The sequence below is a fragment of the Vombatus ursinus genome, unplaced genomic scaffold (genome assembly GCF_900497805.2).
Source record: "Vombatus ursinus unplaced genomic scaffold, bare-nosed wombat genome assembly UNPS02014802.1, whole genome shotgun sequence".
NCBI classification, from domain to species: domain Eukaryota; kingdom Metazoa; phylum Chordata; class Mammalia; order Diprotodontia; family Vombatidae; genus Vombatus; species Vombatus ursinus.
The window spans coordinates 5,749,435-5,774,009 of record NW_020954580.1 but is presented as its reverse complement, the minus strand read 5'-3'; the positions used below and the strand labels follow the sequence as shown (position 1 = coordinate 5,774,009).

The window sequence follows — 24,575 nt, the reverse complement described above, 5'->3', positions numbered from 1 at the left end:
GAAGAGAGGAAAAGTGAGAGGAAGAGCCAGAAAGGAGCTAATGGACCGGAGAAAGAGGCAGATGAGTAGGTTCAGAACATACGGGAGAGTAGAGAGAGAAGGAATGGAAAATTTGTAGTTTGGGGGGGGGTACATGCTGGTTGTTGGTTAACATGGGCTCAAGACTGAAGGTCAGTGAAGTTTAGTAAAGTGATCAACTCTAAGGACAGGGAGGTTGAATGTACCATAATGACATGGCTTCTTGATCCTGTGCTGATAAAGAATCTCAGACTTCCCTAGTCACCTCTTCCATGCACTTACTCTCTTTGGTGTCAGGGAATTCTTGCTGTTACTTGAAGCTTATGTGGTTTTAGACCATTTCCTCTTGTTCTTTCCCTAAAGCATTATGGTTGTCAAGGGAGGAGAATGCCTTATCTGATGTTGTCCTTACCTGGCATTGTCAGATGTCTTGTATTTCAGGGCCATTTTCAGGTGTTAGAACCCAGTTAGCCAGTGAGTACAGTTCCTTGCCCTATTCCCTCAATCTCTTGGGCTCAACAAACTAAAATCTGGCAAAACTTTTTGCTTAACTGCAAAAGAATTAAAAAAGATTATGTTCCCTCCTACGATTGCTTTGGCTACAGAACAGGCAGGAAGGCTAAAAGTTTCCCAGGGTCTCCTTTGTGTTCCACTGGAGGCCAGCAGACCCTCATGGAAACCTTAGTTCCTACTTTGTTTCTTTCTCTGCTTTGTGGGCATATCTATTTTCTCACCTGAGGGCAAAACAAGAGCCTGTGTTCCACATGGCATCGATGACCTCTTATAGAACTGGTTATAAAGTTAACCCTCAAAGTGACATTGAAGATAAAGTGGACATGGCCTCTTCTCTTAGATGAAGTTGTCTTCTCACCCACCCTGTGCATCCTGCTGCTGTCCTAAGGTTCCCAGAGAAAGTGTCCAGTGCTCTTAAATCTGCCAACCTATAGATTCTCCTTGAGTTAGAGATTCTGCAAATTAAATGTCAGGAGAGAATGCTGTGTGGTGGGTCCTTGTCTGGTTGGTCAGTAATCGTTTATTAAATCCCCTTCTATGTGCCAGGTATTGTGCCAAGTATCACAGATAGGTTGGTGATGCAGTGGATGGCATCAGGAAGACCTGTGTTCCAATTAGACCTCAGTCAAATTAATAGTGGTGTGATCCTAGGCAAGTCAATAAAATACTGTCTGCCCCAGTTTTCTTGATTTTAATATGGGGATAAATAATAACATGTGGCATTATTATGAGGATCAAATGAGATAATATTTGTAAAATACTTGGTGCCTGGCACATAGTAGGAGCTTAATAAATTCTTTTTGCGTTCCTTCCTAAGCACTGGGGATACAAAGAAAGACAAAAGATATTCCCTGCTATCAAGGAACTCGGTCTAATGGGAGAGACAACATGTGAACAACTCGGCAGGATAAATTGGGGATAATCAACCAAGGTCAAGGCCATTAGAAGCTGAACTTTGCATAGTTTGGGGGCATATAGATACTAGCGATCTCTTAGGCCAGGTGGCATCATTTCTTGTAGAATTATGTCCATTACTTGGGTTTGTTCTAGATTTTTCTTACTCTTTTCCTAAAACCTTGTTACTACAGTATTTGAGACACTCTCAGGCTACTTATCTGGAGAATTTCATTGGCCTGGTTCTTTTGCAGGTAAAAATCACAGAATCTTGAATGGGAACCTAAACTCTGTTAGTTAAAACCTTTACTTGGCAGTGAATCCTTTCTTAGGGGCCCTGTTTCCTTGGATGTAAAGGGAAGGAGTTGAATTAGACCATTTCCTGAGCCCCTTCTTGCTTTCATATTCTGTGACCCATCTGATGGCAAAGCCAGAACTCCCATTCAGGGCTTGTTCCACTATAGCCGCCTGTTTAGAGTCATGTAGGAAGTAGGTGAAGAACTTTTTGTCGCTGTGTGTAGGTTGGATTTTTCTGCGGCAGTTGTGAGAGAGGATGTATTCCTGGCTCTTCCACGTTGGAACTCTGAACACACTGTTCTACAGAAACATTGTTACCCAACGCGCTTAGGTTCGATGGCACTGTCTGTACACAACATTCTGGCCTGGGAACTGAACTCCCACAGGTCACATGGCTTATTATTATTATTGTTATTATTATTTTTTTTTTTTTAAAGAAAAGAGATCAGTGTAACAATTATTTCCAGTTGTTGGTCCATAGATAATATTTGACTCATCTGGTTACAATGAATTCTATGTAAGTCTTTGGCCACTGTATCACAAAGGATTTGTGGACTGTGTGTTTTGTAAGCAGAAAGAGAACTTACCCAAGAAAAGACCTTTATTTCTTTGGTGCTGATATTAAATAACAATTACCTTTTGACTCCTTTTACCTACTCCCACCTCCAGCATCCCAACTACTGATAACAACCCCTACAAAAACAACACCTTACTACAATCCAGGGAGGCAGATAGTACAAGTGTAATCAGTATCCTATACATTTTATAGATGAGAAAATGGAGGCTGTGAGAGGCTGTTTGCATAGGGTCACACCGTTTGTATCAGAGCCAGTGTTCATAGCCCAGATCCTAGAATCGAGAAAAAGGGAGAAAGTTGGCATGGTAGTAAATAGGGAGTTTGGTTTCTGGTAATGTATTTAAAACATTTTTTTAGACTATCTTTTGTTTTTATATGGCCTTCATTTCCAAATATATCCATTGAGAGCCCAGAAAGTCATTCCCTGGGACCAAGAGTGTATATTTTAAAACAAACTTCCATTAGAACAAAGTAGTTGGAGATAGACATCATGAGGGATTTTATCTGTAGTTCTAGGAAAAACTTTGTTGTATAATCATTATTGGGCGTCTCTTTCAGCTTCCCTCCTTTATCTGAGGTTAATGGACTGCATGTTAGGTTACTGAGGGTGAATGGGGAAAAGTTGACTACCTGAACAGGGTCTTTTGATCACTTAGTGGAAGCAAAGATAGTGAAGGGCTTTAATTATTGTTTGGCCTGGTACTTTACCATCCCAAGGGACAACTCTTAGGTTTTCAGTATAAGGGGTGGAGACCAGTAGTGCAACCTGACTGGAAGAAATATTAGGAACAGGGACTGGGACATGGGATTCATCAGCATAGAAAACTCCTTCTACCAATGTAAGTGGGCCTCTTCTCTTCAACTTTCTAGGCTTAGACATCGGCCTACAGTGCTCACTGCTTAAGTGACTTGGCCACAATTCACACTGCCAGCTACTTAGGTCGTCCCAATTCCCAGACCAACTCTCTGCACAGTATATGATGCCAAATAAGTGATTAAAAGACCTGGGCCAGATGTTTTACCTTAATCTAGCTTTTGCCTCTTGTAGATAAGAATTTTCCCTCTTTTAACTTGGAATGGAGAACCACGTCACAGAAGGCTCAAGAAAGAGGTCTGTCATGTTGATGACTCTAAAAGATGACATGTTGGGTTAAAAAAAATGCTATTTGGGTAATATCAATTAGCTTCTAAAACAAACACCATAAAGGCTGCTCAAAGGAAGCGTGGGTAGGGGGAATATTCCGTGATGAATCATTTGGATTGCCGCAGAAAGTGATTATAATTATGTTTTACTTTAAGCAATGAAAGTCAGTTCATGTATATTATGTGTCAGCAGTGGGCCAGCTTCTAGTGATACAAAGTAAAAAATGAGATTATTACTATAGGAGTTTACATTGTATTGGGGTGACATAACATATGGACAGATAAGTAAATATGAGAGAAATACAAAATAAATACAAAGCCTTCCTGAAAAGTTGTATGCAAATTGGATTTTTGTAAACTGAATATTTTAAATGCAATGGATAACTTGCAGGTAATAATTTTCATATGCCTAATCACAAATTTTCCATTTGAGGAAATTAAAGCTGAGGAAGGTTCAGTGACCAGGTTACTCAGGTAGAACATGGCAGAGATGGCATTTGAAATTGGCTCCTCTGACTCAAGTGCTAATGCTCTTTCCACTGTATCACATTGCCAGTCACTGTGCTGGGCACTAAGGGTCTCCTCCCTTCAAGGAGCTTACAAAATACCAATCTATATAGAAAAGTAAATACTGTATATATCTATAGAACAACTAGGGAGATGAGGAAAGGCCTTTTGTAGGTTTTGCTTAAACTGAGTGAGGCAGAGGTCAAGAGTGAATGCATCTGGGGAGAAGGCAAGGGTCCTTGCTCAGTAGAGGGGTGTGGCAATATATGCCAAAGCAGAGCCAGGACAGGCAAAGGCCCAGCACTCTATCCACTGCACCACCTAGCTTCCCAGCGAGGAGATGAAATGTGAGCATGTGAGAAGAGTGGGTAGGCAAGTCTGGCTACAATGTAGAGCCTATGAAGAAGGGTAACTATTTGAGAAACCTGAAAACAAAGACTGGATCCTGATTGGGAAGGGCTTTATAAGCCAGAGGAGTTTGTAATTTATGCTCGTGGCAATAAGGAACCATGAGAACAGGGGAATGATATGGTAGGAACTGTACTTTAAGGAATGTAAATTGGGCAACTGCATGGACTTGAGGCAGAAAGATCAGTTAGGGGCTATTGTAATAGAACATGTGAGATGTGATTAGGACTTGACCTAAAGTGATGGATGCTTGAGAGGAAAGAAGGGATGGGATGCCAAAGATGTCAGGGAATCATTAGAAAACTAACTTGTAATTGTATATTATTTCTGGAATCCCTGGAACTTATGTCTAGGCCTGTGATTTTATGCCAAGGACTTGTTACTTACAAGTTTGAAATTGCCCTCCTTTTTCCTCCACTTCTTAAATTTTAGACCCTTATTTGCTCAGGAGATGGGAATCGACTTTCAGGGGAAATGCTCCTTGGAACCCCTGGAGGTAAAGGAAGTAGAACTACTCTCCTTGGACCAGAGCGCAGATAGATGCTCCTGAGGACAGCCTCGGGGAGAAGGTGACAGGGGAAGAGAGGGTCCAGTTCAGAGTCTGGATGCCAGGCCTCAGTTAAACCCCTCTGTGAAGCGGAGAGAAGAGCTTTCTCCTTGTGTAGTGGCCCAGACTGAGTGTTAGACCCTCATCAGAAATCTTTGCTTGGGGAAAGATTTGTTAGCTGTCACTAAGTGTTTGAGAACAGAGAGCAGTGAAACTGGGTTGAATGAGTCACCTCTGATAAAGGAGACTGACATTGTCCTCTTCCCTTAAGCTTTCCTGTAACCTGTTTGGCATCCAAAGAACTTTTGTGTTTGGCTCTCAGGCCTTTCTTAGTACAGCTGGATCACCTCTTCCTATCACAGCATCATGGAATTTTAGAATGAGAAGGGCTCTTGGCAGTCAAATAGTTCAACTGGTACCTGAAGAAGAAATCCTTCCTGTAAACATGCTTACCAAGTGCTTGTTCAGCTTTTGCTTGGAGACCTCTCAAGGCAGTCCATTCCCCTTTGGGACAGTCTAGTAGCCAGGAAGCTTCTCATGATGTCAAACCTCACTTTGCTTCTTGACGATTTCTATACATCACTTTTAGTTCTTCCCTTTGGGGCCAAAAAGAATAAGTCTGATTCCTCTTCCACTGGAGCACTCTTCAGAGACTGGAGCACAGCTGCCAGAAGCCCCCTGAGTCTTTTGTTCTTGAGGCTAAACAGCTCCATTTCTATCAACTGATCTTCTTAGGACATGAAGTTAAGGCCTCTTACCATCCTTTTGCTTCCTTGGATGTATCAAAGCCTTTTTTACTGTTTGGTGCCCTGAATTGAAGACAATAATTTTACCTCCCCATAACTATAAAGTCACCGCTCAGATAGAGTGTTGCTAAGATATCCTCACATCACTTGCTTGGTACTCACTCCCTGGACATGTTCTCCTAGGAAGGCAGGTGACTTTTATCCCCACACCTCCATACCCTATACCTTTTTGAGGGATAAGAGAATAGAACAAATTAAGGCTAGGTGGGAGAATCCTTTGTTAGACTGAAAGACTTCTTCTGTATGGTCTTCTACTACTAGAGTTTCTTCTTGCCTTCTATAGCTCATCAAATATCAAATATCAAGCTTAGATCTAAGCCCCTTCTGTACCTTCCATTTATTTACTCTGGATTTTTAGGAGATAAATTTCCTTCATCTACTTGTGAAGCAACTATTTGGTTTTCTTCTCTCCCTGGTTATTTCTTAATTTTTATTTTTACCTCACATAGATTTCTAAATGTGTCCTTCCTTTCTTCCCTATCAGCAAGCTCATCTTAAAAATGATTGTTAAATAGATTGTGTTTATATAACCTAGATATCCTCCTATATTCCTTCTTCTCCCTCCCCTTCCCGGAGAACCAGCTGTTACAATAAAGAACTTTTAAAAGAAAGAAAAATATTCATCCCGCAAAACCTAATCAATACATCAAAAAAAAAATGACATTGAATACAATGCTCCAGACCCATGAGTCACCTCTCATTTCACTTCTGCAAAGGAGAGGAAGGAGGTATTGTCTCATTCTTTCTTGGGGACTATGATTGTTCTTTATAATTTTGCTTATTAATTTTTAATTATTTTGTGGTAGTTCTTTCCATTTACATTGTTGTCATTGTGTATATGGTTTTCCAGTATTCTATGTATTTCTGTTATGGTAAAAATAAAGATAAGCTGAGGCACGTAGTTCTGAGCATGTTCACTTCATTGCTAAGGCTAGCAGTTACCAATAAAAGGGGTCTTTAGCTCCTCAGCAAAAAGACTTAGAATGAGGACAGACAGATCATTTTTATAGACAAAAGGAGGAACATCCAAAAGCTGAAAGGTAGTATCATAGATGGGGAAAACAATATGATTGGATGGAGGTCTGTAATGTGGGCCTAGCCACAACCCCTCCTTTTATCTTGTCACTATGGAAAGTTCATTGGTAATGTTCACCTACATGGCTAGTTAGTGTCACAGTGATAACAGAACATACTTTCTTGAAGGACCACCAGTGTTGCAGAAATAACAGACCAGATTCCCTGGCATCCACCTGCAAGGATAACAGATTTCCTTGACACAAGGATAGAACAGTGATTAACAGGATAACTGAATTTCTGAACTTAACTCAGAGCCAAAGAAATGTGACCTAGGCAGTATACAGAATGTTGGTGGTGATACAGAATAGAATAAATTACAAAAGGGGAGACAATATCAATTTGATTTTCCCATTTCACTTTGCATCGGTTCATGTCTTTTCATACTTCTCTGAATTCATCATTTTTGTAGTTTCTTATATCACAGTTGTCCTTCAGTCAAGTCTGACATTTTGTGACCTCGTTTGAGGTTTTCTTGGCAAAGGTACTGGAGTGGTTTGCCATTTCCTTCTTCAGCTCATTTTACAGATGAGGAAACTGAGGTAAATAGGGTTAAGTGACTTGCCCAGGGTCACACTGCTAGTAAATGTCTGAGGCTGGATTTAAACTCAGGCCTTCCTGATTCCAGACCTGCCACTCTAGCAGGCATTATACCATCTAGCTGCCCCTTATATCACAGTATTATTCCATTGCATTAATGTAACATAATTTCTTTAGTCTTTCTTTAATTGATAGATATCTACCTTGTTTCCAGTTCTTTGCTACTCCCGGAAATGCTGCTCTAAATATTTTGGTGTTATGTGGAGCCTTTCTTTTTGTCAACAACCTTCATAAGGGCATATGCCTAAGTATTATCTCTGAGTTAACATTTTAGCCACTTGATTAGCATCATTGCAAATGGTTCTCCAGAATAGTTGTGCTAGTTCCCAGCTCTACCCTAAAGCATTATAGACCACAACCCCTCCAGCATCAGCTATTCCCATCTTCTGTTGTTTTTACCTGTTCTTTGGAGGTGAAGTGAAACTTTGGGTTTGTTTTGATTTGCATTTCTCTTATCGTTAGTGATTAGAAACATTCTCTCATATGGTTGTTAAAGTTGTCGAATTCTTTGAGAGTTATTCGTGTCCTTTGACCACATGTCTACCCCTCTTTGTTCATTTTACATTGTTATCATTGTTTTGTTCTCCTACTTCTGTATATTCTGCCTCAGCATATATGTCTTCCTATTTTTGTGAATTCTTCATATTCATGGTGTCTTAATGAGATATGATTTTTTTTCTCTATGTTCATGTATCACAATTTGTTTAGCTTTGCCTCAAATCAGTGGACATTGCACCTTTCTTTCCTGTTTCTTGTTACCACAAAATTTTTTGCTAATTTGGTTTTTATGAGACTTTCCCATCTCTGACCTCCTTAGGGATGTGCCTTGCCATTTCTCCCTCCAGTTATTTAAAATAATTGATTTTTCTTCACTTGAGTAAGATATTGCTAGGGCTGTATGGCATAAAGACAGTTGGATCTAGAAGGGCAAAACATAAGCAATAGGTATTCAGAAGCAGTCTAGTTAGCTGCCCGCCTTCCCATTAGCCCACCCTGAGCCTTGGCACTTAAGTTTATCTCTGATCCATCGACAGCTAATGAGGTTTTTGTGGTCTAGGGACGACTTAGTTGCCTATCCTTAGTTTTCTTCCCTTAAGGGGGTAAAATTGTGGAACACGTTATAAACCTTAGCCTAATTTAAAAAAAAATTCAGTTCCCAGTTCTCTCCCTTTCTCTTGCCCCTTCCCCAACCCTTGAGAAGGCAAGCGATACAATACTTATTATACATGTGAAGTTGTGGAAAACATATTTCCCTATTAGCCATGTTGCAAAAAAAAAAAAAAAGAAAAGAAAAAAAGGCAAGAAAAAGAAAGTGAAAAAATGTTTCAGTCTGCCCTCAGAGTTCATCAGTTTTCTCTGGAAGTGGATAGTATTTTTCATCTTGAGTCCTTTGGAACTGTTGTGGATCATTATATTGGTCAGAGTAGCTAAGTCTTTCATAGTTGATTATTGTTATACTATTTGCTCTTACTATGTACAATTGAATACATTATGAGTTTTAGAAATATATATATGTATATATATGTGTGTGTACACACACACACACACACACACACACACACACACACACACATTTCATGTTTGGCCTGTGTCCTGGGCTACAGAAGCTATGAAGGGTCAGGGACTCAGTGTGTTGATTTTATATCTGTTTTCCATACTTGCCCCATGTTCCTGCATTTACATATATCTCACAGAGACTATGGTGTGTGAATACAGCATGCCTGACAGCAGTTTGGGTGGGCTAAAAATGTGTGTACCCTTTTATCACTCTTAGAACTTTTTTTTTTTTTTTTGAGGCAATCAGGATTTAAGTGACTTGCCCCGGGTCACATAGCTAGTAAGTGTCTGAGGTCGAATTTGAGCTCAGGTCTTCCTGACGGCAGGGCCAGTGCTCTATCTACTACACCACCTAGCTGCCTTCTCTCTTAGAACTTGGGAACATGAGAAATATAATTTCAGGGTTCATAGAATGCTATTATTGGGGCAGCTAGGTGGCACAGTAGATAGAACTCTGGTCTTAGAGTCAAGCAGACCTGAGTTCAAATCTAGCCTCAGATACTTGACACTTACTAGCTGTGTGACCCTGGGCAAGTCACTTGACCCCGATTGCCTCACCAAAAATAAAAAAGTAGAAACATAGAATGCTATTATTGATAGTTATGGAAAGCCTAAAAGGTTTTTAGGGCAGTTATGCCAGATATAGAAGACTGAATGAGATTGGGATAAATTGTGGTTAAAGTGACCCAAATTGTCTTCCATAAGTAAGTATTCTCTGTGTTAGTTAAACCAATTTAAAAGGGTTGTTTAGAGAACAGGTGGAGAAAGCAAAATTAAATCCATTGTGCCAGTTATCCCAGATAAAGGGCTTAGAAAGTTAGAATTGTTTGGGTCCAGTGGACCAGTTCAAGTTACTTTGGAGTTGGGTGCAAGCATCTTCACTGGCCTGCTCCAAAGCTCTCTGTGTCCAGTTGTCTGCCACATGACGTCCAGACTCTTTGTTTTTACGACTTTCTATAACCTGGCCCCCACCTATTTTCAAGACCAATGTCATAATTTTACATTGTATATCCACCTGAATTATTTAATTCTCTCTGAACAAGAAACACTTTGTTACTTCCCTGCCTTTGCTCTTGCTAATAGGTTTAGACATGGAAGAGACCTAGAAGGACATTGAATCTCCTTAGGCTTAGAATGCCCTCCCCCCTTCTCTGTCCTTGCCTCTTGAAATGTTAACCTGTTCTTCTAGGCCTAGTTCAAGTGACACCTCCACCAGGAAGCCTTCCCCTCCCACCCTTCTAGCCAAAAATAATTTCTTGAATTCACAAATGCTTGGTAAGTACATTTTCTTCTCCCAATTAAAATAAAACTTGGATAAATTGCTCTCTAGTGATTCCTTCTCTCCAGGCCAAGATAAGAACACTTTGATTGTTTGCCTGCCTTACTCATATGCTTGTCAACTGGATTGAACGGTATTCTCAGAATCTTCCCAGATCCTCTTGACTACCAGGTGGAAGTGTTTTCCTTTTTGATGACAGGAGTTTGGTAGTCAAGGACAGGCTGGGGAAGCTCTGATCTAGGTTGTCTCCACTTTCCTTCCCTTCTCAATTGTGAAAGGCTGAGACTCCTCTGACTTACAGTGTCAAAGATAATTGCCAGTGCTGAGTCACTCATCAACACCTTTGAGCTCCCATAATACAGAGCCAGCTGGAGTGAAAAGCATCTTCCATCCTGGCTCTAAATTACTTTGTATGAGGGGGGACACTGTTGAATCAGAAAAATAGGGCTATGGATGGGTCCCCATCTCAGCTCTGCTGTAACTGTTGAGTTCAGCCTGGGGCTTGAGGAAGAAGGGTTAAGGAGCAAACTTGATCTTTTCCTCGTGCCTGCTGTCTCTACTTGCCTATTCTATATTGGCTGTTTGAAAATATGATCACTCAGACAACAGCTTTGCCCCATGTTCTCCCCCCGCCCAAGTCTTTGAAATTGGACTATCCATACTTGGATTATTCAAATCCTTAATTTAAAATGATTTAGAGGATTAGCAATAATCAGTCCATTTCTTAAAGTTGCTATGTAGGATCAAGGAAATCAATAACCTGACCATTCCCACTTTCAGTGGCATGGCTTTGTTCTCCATGGGCTGGGAGTTGTTTGGGGGAGCACTTAGAGAATGAACACCTTCTCAATTGATCTTTGACTCTTTCAGAGTAGAGTAGGAGGAGAAATTATCTGCTGCTTTCTCTGCTGTCCTGATACTTACCCTAGTTATAGCTGAACGTATGTTGAGATGAGACAGGGGACCACATGGGTAAGGTCTTTGGAGGTAGAAGTATCTTCAAATATGAGCCATTTTTTGGAAGGAAGGAAGAAGGAATTTTTTGTGTGCAAGAATGCGAACAAGTACATGTGTCTTTTTTTCCTGTTTAATAAACATTTATATATACGTTTTCCCCCAGTTACATGTTAAAACAAATTTTTGACATTTTTTTTTAAGTTTTGAGGTCCAAATTCTACCCCTCCCTCCCTCCCTCCCTCCCTCTCCTCTCCCATTCCTGAGATGGTAAGCAGATATAGGTTATACATGTGCAATCATGTAAAACATTTCCATATTAGTTATTCTGTATTCAAATTATATCAGTTCTTTCTCTGGGGATGGATAGTATGCTTTATCATGATTCCTCTGAGATTGTCTTGGATCATTGTATTGCTAAGAATAGCTAAGTCATTCACAGTTCTTTATTGTACAATATTGCTGTTACTGTGTGCAATGTTCTGCTCACTTCACAAGTATGTGTGTCTTTAAAAAGCTACATTCTTCTAGGAAGTCTTCTCTGATTGAGTGATGACAGGAGGGAAACAGTCTTAACCTGATTGAGAGCTGTCTTTCCCTGGACACCAGTAAAATGTGGGACAAGTCTGGTTTTCTGTGTCAAGAAAATTAGAAGTATAGCCATGTATGCTCCTCCTCCCCCCAGACATTGGGGGCATCTCTGTGTCCCCTCAGTTTTTCTTTGTGTACTCTGGCTCACCTCACTTTTTCTTCCTCTTTCAGGCTGACGGATCCCAAGGATGCTGCTGCTGCCTGAGGCGCAGGGCACCGTGCACGAGCTGGGTCCTATGTGGCTGTGAAATGGCTCCCTCATGGCCTCTGCAGGGACAGAGCACTATAGGCTTGGCCTCCGCCGGGGAAACAGCTTCAAGCAGGGTGGTCCCCCGGGCACAGTGCCGACCCCACCAGCTGAGAAACCCTCCGAGGGCAAAACCTGGTACCAGGCACAGCAGCAGGTGAAGCCGATCTGGAGACTGGAGAAGAAGCACTTGGGGACCCTTTCATCAGGGCAGGGCACTGGCACCCTGGGGATCACTCCCCAGCCAGCTTACTTTTTTTACCCCAACACCCTGTGTAACTCTGGGACCGCAGCTGTCATCACAGGCCACGGCAATTCCCCCTGTCATCTGCACTCCCTCCCGGACCTTTTCAGCAGCACTTTGCTGTACCGGCGCTCCAACTACAGACACAAACCTTACCAGCAGCTTGAGTCTTTCTGTTTACGGTCAAACACATCGGACAAAAGACCCTTCACTCTCTCCAGAAGGAGCCTCCCTGTAGGTCTCCCTGCCCCTAAGGTCATCACCCCAGCTGCAGGTTCCATCCTTCCTGGAGCTATGGCTTCCTCAGCCACAGACCCATGTCTCCCTCTGAGAGCTGCTGGGGAGCACTCTTCAGGGAAGAGTGTGTCCCTTGCGGTCTCAGGGAAGATCCCTTCCTCCCTCTCTTCCTCCTCCTACAAGCCTGTACTCAACAACAATTCCTTCCTGAGGCCAAATAGCACTAAAGTGCCTTCACAGCAGGCCTCAGAGGGCCTGAAGCCAGTACCCCCACCCAAGATCTCAATGCCTGTCTCTTGGCATCATTCAGGGGGCACTGGAGACTGTTCCCCCCTGCACCTTGACTGCAGGGTATCCAAGAGCAATGGCACTGCCCCTGACCACGCCACTGCCCATAACACCACCATTTCCACCCATAACACCCTAATCACAACCACCACCAGCCCCCCTGCCAGAGGTGCCTCTCCCACCTATAACCAGAATGTCGCATCCCCAAGGGCAGAGGGGTCTTCCTGGACCTTAGCGGCTAAGGACAATTCCCGAGCCTTTTCCAGGGAGATACGATTAACTGAGGCTGTGAGAAAGTTGACAGGGAGGGGCTTTGCCAAGATGGGGCAAGGCTACCGGCTTGAACGGTCCTGTCTCATGAACCCCAGCTTCCACTGGAATCTCCTTAATGGGAATGGACGGTGGCAACCCCCTGTGGTGAGCCCTCGGTTTTCCCGAGAGGATTCAGTTTTGGAAACGAGACCCCTCCCCGATGGCTCTGACAACATGGGGTTGGACAGCACTGTCTTCTGTACAAAGCGCATCAGCATTCACCTTCTTGCCTCACATCCCAACCCTCCCAACAATGAACCTGCTGGTGGGACTGGGACGGGTGCCACTGGAGAGAAAACCCCAGCTGTCAGTGTGACAGACGTGGCCAACCGAATGTCTTCCATCCATCTGAGCCAGCCAGCTAGAGGACAGAAAGAAGGCAAGCAGCAGCAGCAGCAGCACTCACCGGTTAGAAGCCTCAAGTGAGTTACAGAATATCCTGCTTGGTGTCTTTCAGGAGCAGGGATTCTTAACCTGGTGAAGTCTGTAGACTCCTTCTCAGAAGAACATTTTTAAATGCATAAAAATAAAATATAGCGGACCACAAAGGAAACCAATAATACTGAAATAGTTATCAAAATACTTCTTAAAAGTTTGTGGATCCCAGGTTGGGAGCTCTTGGTCTAGAGGGTAGAGAGCTTCTTAATGAAGTGAGTAGACCCGGTGCTGCACCTCTGGTGGTTGGTTTAGTCACAGGGCTGAGCTCGAGTTTGATTTCTCCTTAGTGATGAGCAAGGGTCAGGGTGGATTTGAGAAGTTTCTCAGGTTAGATCTTTGAACAAGCTATAGAATCGGCGGTTACTTAGCCCATGCAAACCCAGGCCTCAGCACTTCTCCACTATGCAGGTTTATGGCCTACAATTCTCAGACGATCTGTTAAGTTCTAGGAGCCAGTCAGCAGCCATTTGAGTGTCTTCTGTGGGTAGACTGCTGTACCGGCTACTCTGAGGGAGTAAAGAAAGAGATGACAGGATCCCTGCCAAAGGAGGGATCATGGAGGGATCCTTAGTCTGGGGGAGCACGTAGAGCAAGATGTGAGGTCCAACCTGGGGAGCAAGGATTGAATGAAAGGGGGATCGATGGCTGGAGAGGAAAGCGGTGTGACAACTGAGTGTGTGGTATCGCTTCTTTATAGTTCAAATACTGACGTGTTCTGTGGTGAGGCTGAGGACGTAGAAGAGGAGCTGGGAGATGGGATAGAAGACTGTTGTAGCCAAGATGAGGATGAAGAGGAGGATGGTAAGCAGTTGATTCTGCTGCTCTTGTTTGCTTGCTTGCTGTTTGTCCTTCATTTTAAAGAGGACCATGACATCAGGGCCGTGATGCCTTGACATGCACGGGAATTGGATGTAAGTGAGGGAGGGCTGTGCAAAGTCATCAGCCTCACTTTTTCCTCTGGAGCCATCTGGGTCCAGTGGCCAGATATGGATCAGGATGACTGGAGATGGCCCAGGGTGCAGTGGGTTGGTCTTTCAAGCTAAGGTCTTTAACAGATCTCGGTTTGACTGAGGCAGTGCCCATTCAATGATTAAAGCTTAATAAAATGAGGCAAAGAATAGTTGTCCTGAGGGCACCAGGAAGGATACTTTCTAGTGACTGACTGATCCCACTAATCCCTAAGTCCCTTTCAGAATGGTCTTTTTTCCTTCCTGCCATTTTCCCTTTGGGTATCATGTGCATAACTTCTGGGCATCTTAGAAGTCACTGCTTTCTCTTTTTTCCCATTAGAGGACTCCGAGTGTTCTTCAGTCAGCGGTGTCTCAGCAAGTGAATCAGTTGCAGTGATCTCTCGGTGAGTGACTGGGAAACCCAGAGCCTGCACATCAGTTAGATTGCTCTCTCTTCCAGATTATGGAGAACTTAGTCATCCAAGTATCTGGGGCCCTGGGAGTCCCTACCACAGAGTGCTCTGCTTTAAATTCAGTTTAGGATCCGGTAGAGATGGAAGGGACCCACAGAAGAATTCAGAGTTATGCTGTCTTCAGACCCTGAATCCTTCGTCCCCTTGTCACATTGCCACTCTTCCTTTTCCAAAGCCAACAAAACCTGTATTACTCATTGTTGCTTGCATGCTGCTGACTACTGCTGAGGGATGTCACATAACCCTGCTAAGCAGAGGTCCTCTGCAAATATTTGTACCCTAATCACAAGATCCTTCCTGTTGCACTATGATCCCTTTACTCTTCCCTGATTGCCTCTCTGTCTTACTTTCTGCACTGGCTATTCCAAACCCCTTCAGAAGCTCTCTGTACCAACCCTTCCCTCTTGGTGGGACACCTTGTTTCATATTTTACTGAAAAAAAAAATTGAGGGTTCTTTTGAATTAGCTTTCTTCCCTAATTCACATTTCAGATCAATTCAGCATTGTCTTCTGTTCTTTCTTCCTTTGCTCCCTCCAGTCTCTGGGAATGAGAGAGCCTTTCTCCTAACCCATTCTATCTTGTCTTTCTGTGCCCCCGATTCCCTTCCATCTCTTCCAGGAACTTGCCTTTTTGATCATCCTCTCACCCTAATTTTCTTTTTATTGATAGCTTTTGTTTGGATATCATATTTATTTCTGAAAATATGCCTTCCCTACTGAATGAGCCTTTCTTTATAACAGTAGTTTAAAAATAAAGGAGAAAAACCAGTCCAGCAAAAGTAATCAACGCGTTAACTATGTCTGACTACGTATGTTATTCCACCTCCATAGTCCCCTGCCTAATTTTTAATCTCTCCTTTTCCACTGGGTTCTTCCTTGCTGCTTAAAAAAAACACGCTTGGATCTCCTCTATCCTTTTAAAAAACCTTTCAAACTATCATCATGTATCTCTCTCTTTATAGCCAAACTCCCAGAAAAAGCTATTTACATACATTGCTTCCACTTCTCTGTTTTCTGCTTACTTCTGCCCCCATCACTCAACTGAAACGATATTCTTTTGGGATCACTAGTGATCTCTCTGTTTCTAAATCCAATGCCCTTTCTCAGTCCTTGTAGATCTGGACCACTCTGTAGAGTTTGATACTATTGACCACCCTTTCCTTATATTTTCTCCTCGCTGGCTTTTTAGGACGCCACTATGTCTTTACCTGTGTGACTGATCTCAGTTTCTAGCAAGATCATCATCATCCATGTCCCACCCTCTATGAATTGGTGTATTTTGGGACTCTTTTCTGGGCCCTCTCTTCTCCTCTCTCTAGGCTCTCTCCCTCTTAATAGGCTTGTCAGTTTCCATGGATTTGGTTGCCATATCAATGCAGATGACTCCCAAATCTACGTACCTAACATTTATCTCTCTCCGGAGATCCAGTCCCTTTTCTCTCATTTCATTCTGGATATTTCTACATAGGTATCTCATAGGAGGTCTCTCAAATGTAACACGTCTAAAACCGAGCTCGTTACCTTTTCCCTCCAAATCCCATCGAGGGCACCATAGTTCTTTCAGTCACCCAAGTTTACAACCTAGAGGTCATATTCAACTTCTCATCCTCACTCAGTACCCTACTGCCTCCCCATCTCTATTCTTTCTTCACTCTAATCTCCCTGATTCAGGCCCTCATCACCTCTTTCCTGGACTATTGTAGTAGCCTGTTGCAAACCTCTGGTGCATCTTCCATACAGCTGCTAAATCCATCCTCGTAAAGTACATTCTGCCATTCTCTTGCTCAGTAAACTTCAGTGGTTGTGGAGGGGATTAGGACAAACTCCCTTGTCATTTAAAATCCTTTTTGGCACCTCTCTCCACTTTTTTTTACAGAGATGGGGGAACTGTGATTGTGACGCCCTGAGGAAATTGCCTGACTTCCTTGATATTGGAGGATCATAGGCCTAGAGTTAGAAGAGGCTGTAGGAGTGATCTAACCCAACTCCCTCATTTTACAGACAAGAACCCGAGGCTTGGGGAATGAAGTGATTAGCCCAAGGTTACCCTGGTAATAAATAGCAGAGCTGGGCTCAAGAGTTAAGTCATGCCCAGACCTCCTGCTCCAAATCCAGTGTACTTTCTGTTGCACCATAGATTGCTGAAGGTGTATCCCAGAGTAAAAAGGATTAAGAACATTTGTCAGAAATGACAGTGACCTTGAAATCATACCCTATATGTTCGTACCTAGGAAGTTGTTGATGAGCATCTTTCCTTTCTGGGGAGCAGGGATTTGTACCCCCAGCATACTGAAGAAACATACCTCTGATACCAGCAAGTCTCCTTATTCTTCTACCATGTTCCTGTCTTCTCATTTTAGGAACTGCCTGGAAGTTCTGACCAAACCGCTTGCCAACCATGAGAAAGTTGTCCGGCAACCCCTTATCTACAGCCTCTTTCCTAATGTACCCCCTACCATTTACTTTGGCACGAGGGATGAGAGAGGTAAACCTGCAGAAGCATTTAAAATCACAAGAGCCAGTGGGAAAAAATTCAGTATTTGGGGTGAAGAGAAGAGGTCTTATGTAAGGATAATCCATTGGGGAGGGTGGAAATAGGGAGTGGGTTTGGACTGCCTAGCCTCCAGAGGTCAAGTATAATGAATATACCATTTATCAAACTCTTTGTGTTCAGGTCTTTGTAAGAAACTGTGGTTCTCATAGGCAGACCATAACTTCTAACCCTAGCCTAAATTCCCTTCTTAGGCTCTTACTCTTTTCCCTATATTTTCCCCCTTCCTGACTAATCCTGCTCCTTTACTCTCTAAATCTTTCCTCTAGTCTTTGTTCCTTATTCCTTCCTGCCTCTCTCCCTCTTGACTTTTATTTTATTTATTTAAAAACAATTTTTTTTAATTTTTTATTTTATTTTTTTTAGTGAGGCAGTTGGGGTTAAGTGACTTGCCCAAGGTCATACAGCTAGTATGTGACAAGTGTTTGGTCTGAGGCCAGATTTGAATTCAGGTCCTCCTGACTTCAGGGCCGGTACTCTATCTACTTTGCCACCTAGCTGCCCCCGTCTTGACTTTTATTATAGAAGTATCTTGTCCGTGAACATCTCTCATTTATTGTAGGAAGCGTTGAGCCAGAACAGTCCCAGAGGCTCATTTGGCCGTGGATGGAGTTATTGGTAGCTAAGTCTGGTTATTTCCTCTCTATTCTACCACCCCTAACCTTTCTTTAGTGGAGAAGCTACCCTGGGAACAGAGGAAGCTGCTTCGTTGGAAAATGAGTACAGTGACTCCCAACATTGTCAAACAGACCATTGGACGCTCCCACTTCAAAGTCAGCAAGAGTGAGTGTCAGCTTGTTCTGCCTCATTTACCAGGACTAGTGTTGCCAAAGTGCTCTGACCTTGCTGTGGGATGTGAACCTTTGCATCCGGAGCACTTCCCGCCTTCTGGGGAAGGTGCTAAGGGATTAGGACTCAGCACAGATGTTTCTAGAGAAGAGTGCATTAATGAAGGGCTCATGGAAGGAGGGACAAATGTTATAAACATGAGAGAAGAGGAGGCCTTGAGTTCTTGTCCTTTCATGCTGTGTGAAGGATGGGGCTCTGAAGATGGAGAAATAGTTTTCCAACCTTGGCTGCAGAACCACTCTCGCAGAGCTATGTGACAACTCTTGGTTGTCTGATGTAGGCATGGTGCCGTGGTCTGAGTGACCTACCTGGGCACAGGTGGGGTTTTAGAGCCTCCTCCCTCCACAAAGGGAGAGACTGACTCTTAAAATGTGTTCCACAGAAAACGATGATTGGCTGGGCTGTTGGGGTCACCACATGAAATCTCCGAGTTTCAAAACAATTCGGGAGCATCAAAAGGTAGGAGCCATCCCTGTACCAGGCTGTTGGGAAGGGAGCACTAAATTGGATAGAGAGGGAAAAGTGGAGAAACCCAAAGACTTTCAAATAGGCATGGAGAAGAAGGACAGTAGGCTACCAGATTAGAATCAGCTTCAAGCCCCCGGGCTCCAATCCAGTCCACTCACAAAGTATCTGAGAGTCACTCAATTATTTATTGATTTTCTCTCTCTCTCTCTGTCTCTCTCTCTCTGTCTCTCTCTCTCTCTTTTTTTTATTAATTTATTTTTAGTTTCCAGCAATCACTTCCATATGCTTTTGAGTTTAAAATTTTTCTCCCCTTTCCTCCCCACCTCCCTCCCCAGTACAGCGTGCAATCTGATGTAGGCTTTACATATACATTCTTATTAAACATATTTTCACATTAGTCATGTTTTAAGGAAAAATTAGAACCAATAGGAGGAAGGACAAAAAAGAGGAAACAAAACAAAACAGAAGGAAAAAAAGAACAAATAGTATGCTTCGATCTGCATTCAAACTCCATAGTTCTTTCTCTGGATGTGGATAGCATTTTCCATCATGAGACTTTTGGAGATTCTTGGATTGCTGAGAAGGGCCAAGTCTATCAAAGGTAGTCCTTGTACAACGTGGCTGTTACTGTGTCACTCAATTATTTAGCAACAACTGTGTCCCAGCCACTGTGCTGGTTGCTAGTTATAGAAAGACAGAAAAGAAAGCGACTGGTTTAGTCCTTGCCTTTCTGTATGCCAGCTTGGGTGTATCACTCCAGTCTTAATTGCCATACATTTCCTCCATTCGTTCCACTAAGCTGGTCATTTTTGTAAAGCCCAGGGGCCTGTGGTCCCTTGTTGAGACAAATAGACTCGGTTTCTTGTGACCAGGTCTGCTAGGGAACAAGTACATCTCCTACTCTTGTCTCAGACTGCAAAAAAAAGCCACAAGGGTCTAGATGCAGCAGAGACGTGTTGATAGGGCCAGCTGGTCTTTTCCTTTCACGAGTAAAATCTCTCTCCCAATTGCCATTGTCTAAGTGATTCCCGAAGCTGCTGAACTGGCCTCGGCAGCTGGACTGGATGGCATCCCCTTTCTGGCTGCCTTCTTCCTTTCTTTGCTGCCTTAGCTACTCTCAGCATTTCTCTCATTTCTCCTCCTTTCTCCCTCTCTTCTTTGTAGCTGAACCACTTCCCAGGCTCGTTCCAGATTGGACGGAAGGACCGGCTATGGCGTAACCTGTCACGCATGCAGAGTCGCTTTGGTAAGAAGGAGTTCAGCTTCTTCCCCCAGTCATTCATCCTCCCACAGGATGCCAAACTTCTGCGAAAGGCCTGGGAGAGTAGCAGCCGTCAGAAGTGGATTGTGAAGCCGGTAAGGGGTGTGCAAGAGGTGGTGAACCAGACCTGGGAGGGAGCAAGAGAAAAAGGAAGGGTTCATGAGCTGACTCCGTTTCCTTTCTTGCTCTCTAGCCAGCTTCAGCCCGAGGCATTGGCATTCAAGTTATCCACAAATGGAGCCAGCTACCTAAGAGAAGACCCCTTCTAGTGCAGAGGTGAGCCAGCCTCTTTCCTCTCGTCCCTGGGGAATCGCCCCTACCGTCTCCCAATCTTCCCAGCCACCCCCCGACACTTCTGCATTTCTTCTTCCCCTGTTTCCTTTTCAGAGGTGGCTTTCTTAGGGCCAAGCAACCTTTTGTTTTTGCTTTGAGAGCTTAGCCCTCAAACCGGTCCTTCCTCCCACTCTCCCATCTCTTTTGTCCATTCTTGTACCTTATGCTGCTACTGCTGTTGGCTCCTGTCTCCTCTCCTGTGAAGGTATCTGCATAAACCCTACCTCATCAGCGGGAGCAAGTTCGACCTGCGGATCTACGTTTATGTCACCTCATACGATCCCCTTCGGATCTACCTCTTCACAGATGGACTTGTCCGCTTTGCTAGCTGCAAGTGAGTGGTGAATATCATCCTCTAGCATATGGATCTGTTCAGCAGGAACTAAAGCCGATCAGATAGATGAAAACAATTTTTTTTCCTTTACCTTTTTTTTGGTGGGGGGGGTGATTGGGAAGGGGGGCAGGGACTGTCCTCTGCAGGACTGCATCCAGGAGGGCTGCTTGGAGGAGGACTAAGATAAGAGAGAGGAGCAAGGCTTCAGCTTGAGTTCGCTGGGGTTCCTGCCCCCCACTTCCCCAGTCACTGCTATGACTGAGAATGCCACTTTGCTGTTCCTCAGGGCTGGGGGAAGTGCTGGAGAGCCTGAATTCTGGTCTGGCAGTGTAGGGGAGCAGTGAGAATGGATTCCTTTGTGTCACTTACTCCTTTTGGAGCCAGGAGAGCCCTGACCTGCTTTCTTACTTGTTCCTTTCTGTCCTGCTGACTCCTAGATACTCCTCTTCCATGAAGAGCCTTGGCAACAAGTTCATCCATCTGACCAATTACAGCATCAATAAGAAGAATGCCGAGTACCAGGCCAACACCGATGAGAATGCTTGCCAGGGCCATAAGTGGTACTGTCTGAGGGCATGGTGCTGGAGAAGGGTGGGTTCCCAGAAGAGAGGGCAGTGGAAGTGCAGGGATTGAGGCAGGATCCAGGGCACTGGTGGTCAGCAGCAGAGAGCAGAGCCTGGCCAGTAAATGCAGGGCAGGTTCTTAACCTGGGCTCTGTGGAATTTTAAGAAATATTTCAATAGCTATTTCAATAGAATCCATTTTCTTTGTAATCCCATGTATTTTATTTTATACATTTTGAAAGAAAAGAGTCCATTCTCTTCACCAGGCTGCCTAAGGAGTCCCTGACACACAAACAAGATTACAAGCCCCTGGCTTAGGGGCTGAGTCTTCAAAAACACATCTACTGTCCAGGGCTGGTCTGGTTATATCCATGTTCACCTTCTTCCCCCTGAAATGTCAGGGGGTCTAAAAAAAAAAGAGAGGATAGAGAAGATAGCTTTAGACAGAAGCTCTTGGTCCCAAATCCTGCCTCGCCTAGAAACGTGACACTGAATGGACACTCCTTTTCTGTTGTGTTTTTTTTTTTTTCTTCAGGGCACTGAAGGCCCTGTGGAATTATCTGAGTCAAAAAGGAATCAACAGTGATGCCATCTGGGAAAAGATTAAGGATGTCGTCGTCAAAACCATCATTGCGTGAGTCATAGGAGACTCTAGCCTTTGGTGAATTAACCTCTATAGTGCGGTGCTTGAGGCCTCTTTGGGCCTTCCCAAATGAGCCCACTTGGAAGTTTTTGGGGATGGAGGAGTAAGAGTTAATGTGTGTGAGTTGGCTTTTGTTTCCCTGTTCTTTCCCCACATTGGTCTTAGCAGGAACAGGCTCAAGGTTGATGGGGATCTACTGTGGCCTGGTGCTTCCCCTCCTAGGGCTAGTTCAGTTTGCCAGGTGGTTCTGCCTGGACCATGGGAGCAAGCCCATGCTGTACCATCCTCCCCATCACCAGGTCAGAGCCATATGTGACCAGTTTGCTCAAGATGTACGTGCGCCGGCCCTACAGCTGCCATGAGCTCTTTGGTTTTGACATCATGCTAGATGAAAATCTGAAGCCCTGGGTCCTTGAAGTCAACATCTCTCCGAGGTGAGTGGTATCCTCAAGGGGACTCACCGAAGACCCTCCAGTCTGCAGTCTCATTTGCCTTCTCTCCTGAATTTTGGCCCTATTCCAATCCTTATTTTGCTAACTTTGGCAGAGCCTTTTCCTACTTTGGACCTCAGTTTCCTATCTGTGTTAAATAGATAGAATGCTTCCTGGTTATCCTTTTCCCCCATCATCTTATGGGACTTGAAGATGTCCCTGAGCTTGGTGTCTAGTCTCAGGAGGAGAGTTCCTAAGAAATTGTTGCTACTTCTTACTCCTGGGGCAAGGAGACCTTTGCAATGGAACTGTTGCATTAGAAATCAGGGCTGGGCAGTGTGCTAGAAAGAGCCCTGGGTTGAATTCCAGAGACCTCTCTGGATTCTGAGCGTTAACACTGAATGGCCCTGGGAGAGCAGTAAAAGAACTAACCTTTTTGAGTCTCTTTCCTCATCTTTAAGAAATAGTTACGCCAGCTCCCCCACGGGGTGGTGGTTGAAAAGCACTGTGTAAATTTAAGTTGTTATCACAGGGATCCCAAGCCCCTTGAATTCTGCAAGAGCAGGCAAGAGGAATGAGCAGAATTAGGGCCAAATGGTAATTCTGGACAAGAAAAATTCTGGGAATAAAGAAGATGTTGCTTTGATTACCCTGTATCTGCTTCCCTTCTGCAGCCTTCACTCCAACTCACCACTAGACATTAGCATCAAGGGCCAGATGATCCGAGACCTCCTGAACCTGGCGGGCTTTGTCCTCCCCCATTCGGAGGACGTCAGCTCCAGCTGTGGCAGCTCTAGCAGCTCCACCGTCAGGTAGGTCCTCTCGCCAGCTAGCCAGCCCCTTGCCCCATTGCAGCCCCTGGAGAATGCCGGCCCCAGGCCCCACTCAGGCCGCTCAGGGTCCTCCAGTTAGCCGTCTCCTGGATCCAGGCAGGCCTGACAAGGTTTGTTCACCTTGCCGTTGGGAGCTGGAGAGAGGTGTAGTATCTGAAATGTGGCCTTTCATTAGCCGTCTGATTGGAAGGATGTTGTGGCTCCTCTAGCACAGATCCCAGCCTCATTCTGTTCCCTTCTCTCTCCCTGGGAAAGGGCCTAATTTTCAGTGCTATTGACCCTGCCTAACCCCTCCTTCTCTTTGCTCTGACTTAGTCTTAGCAGTTCCACAAAGGAGAAGAGTAGGCTGGCTCCTGAGTACTTCACAGCAGAGAAAATGAAGAAAGCCTATTACCTGACCCAGAAGCTGCCTGATCAGGTGGGATGCCGAGCCTACCCCTGCCACCTTAGGAGCAGAGCTGGGCCTATCCCATGCCTCCTGAAAGCTGCCTTCCCCGTGGCCGGACCACACTGACTTTCAGATGGGTTGGATTTTACTCAGTGTCAGCTCTCTGACAGGCTTGGACTTAGGGGGCAGCGGCAGCTAGGAGTCTAAGGAAGGACAGACCAGCTAGTGGGGTGGGCCGAGGAGGAGGCCAGCAGCCTGGAACTCTGGGTTCTCCCCTAGACTCCATCCATTTCACTGTCTGACCTTGGACAAGTCACTTAGCCTTGGTGGGCCTCCCGTATCTCCCAAGACTGCAGAGCGGTGTCTTCTGTCTGATCTATACCCCATAGCAGTGAGAGGAAGGACAGCGGCCAGATCCAGAGGTGGCCCCCTAGCATCCCCACCCTCCCTTACCCTTTCCTGATGGAGTGACAGCTGCTGGATGCCTGCTCCAGAGCTGAGAGCATAGGGACCCTTCCCTCCAATCCCCAGCCCCAAAACTCGATTTAACCAAATCAGCACTGCCTCCCCCCACAGAGATCAGGTTTAGCATTCTCTGTCCCCTCAAAATCTGGCTTAGTATGCTCTGTCTTCCCATATCAGGCTCAGTGTGCTCTGTCCCCCCTAATACTAGGGCTCAGTGTGCTCTGTCCCTCCGTACCAGGCTCAGTGTGCTCTGTCCCCTCAGTACCAGGTTTGGTGTGCTCTGTCCCCCCCATACGAGGCTCAGTGTGCTCTGTCCCCCCTAATACTAGGGCTTAGTGTGCTCTGTCCCCCCATATCAGGCCCAGTGTGCTCTGTCCCCCTGTACCAGGCTCAGTGTGCTCTGTCCCTCAGTACCAGGCTCAGTGTGCTCTGTCCTCCCATATCAGGCTCAGTGCGCTCTGTCCCTCAGTACCAGGCTCAGTGTGTTCTGTCCCTCAGTACC

At 44.6% G+C, this 24,575-nt stretch overlaps 1 protein-coding gene across 1 annotated transcript in view; it reads left to right on the top strand.

The window, feature by feature from the left end:
- Nucleotides 1-24,575, top strand: part of TTLL4 (tubulin tyrosine ligase like 4) — a 34,274-nt gene that overhangs the window by 7,734 nt on the left and 1,965 nt on the right. Inside the window, exons 2-15 of the mRNA XM_027873826.1 lie at nucleotides 11,937-13,515; nucleotides 14,229-14,332; nucleotides 14,822-14,885; nucleotides 17,315-17,439; nucleotides 18,178-18,288; nucleotides 18,737-18,813; nucleotides 19,987-20,178; nucleotides 20,277-20,359; nucleotides 20,622-20,750; nucleotides 21,188-21,310; nucleotides 21,849-21,947; nucleotides 22,256-22,390; nucleotides 23,062-23,199; nucleotides 23,536-23,638. Coding sequence (XP_027729627.1) covers nucleotides 12,026-13,515; nucleotides 14,229-14,332; nucleotides 14,822-14,885; nucleotides 17,315-17,439; nucleotides 18,178-18,288; nucleotides 18,737-18,813; nucleotides 19,987-20,178; nucleotides 20,277-20,359; nucleotides 20,622-20,750; nucleotides 21,188-21,310; nucleotides 21,849-21,947; nucleotides 22,256-22,390; nucleotides 23,062-23,199; nucleotides 23,536-23,638 — 2,973 coding nt within the window. The 5' untranslated portion in view covers nucleotides 11,937-12,025. The remainder of the gene's footprint in view (nucleotides 1-11,936; nucleotides 13,516-14,228; nucleotides 14,333-14,821; nucleotides 14,886-17,314; nucleotides 17,440-18,177; nucleotides 18,289-18,736; nucleotides 18,814-19,986; nucleotides 20,179-20,276; nucleotides 20,360-20,621; nucleotides 20,751-21,187; nucleotides 21,311-21,848; nucleotides 21,948-22,255; nucleotides 22,391-23,061; nucleotides 23,200-23,535; nucleotides 23,639-24,575) is intronic.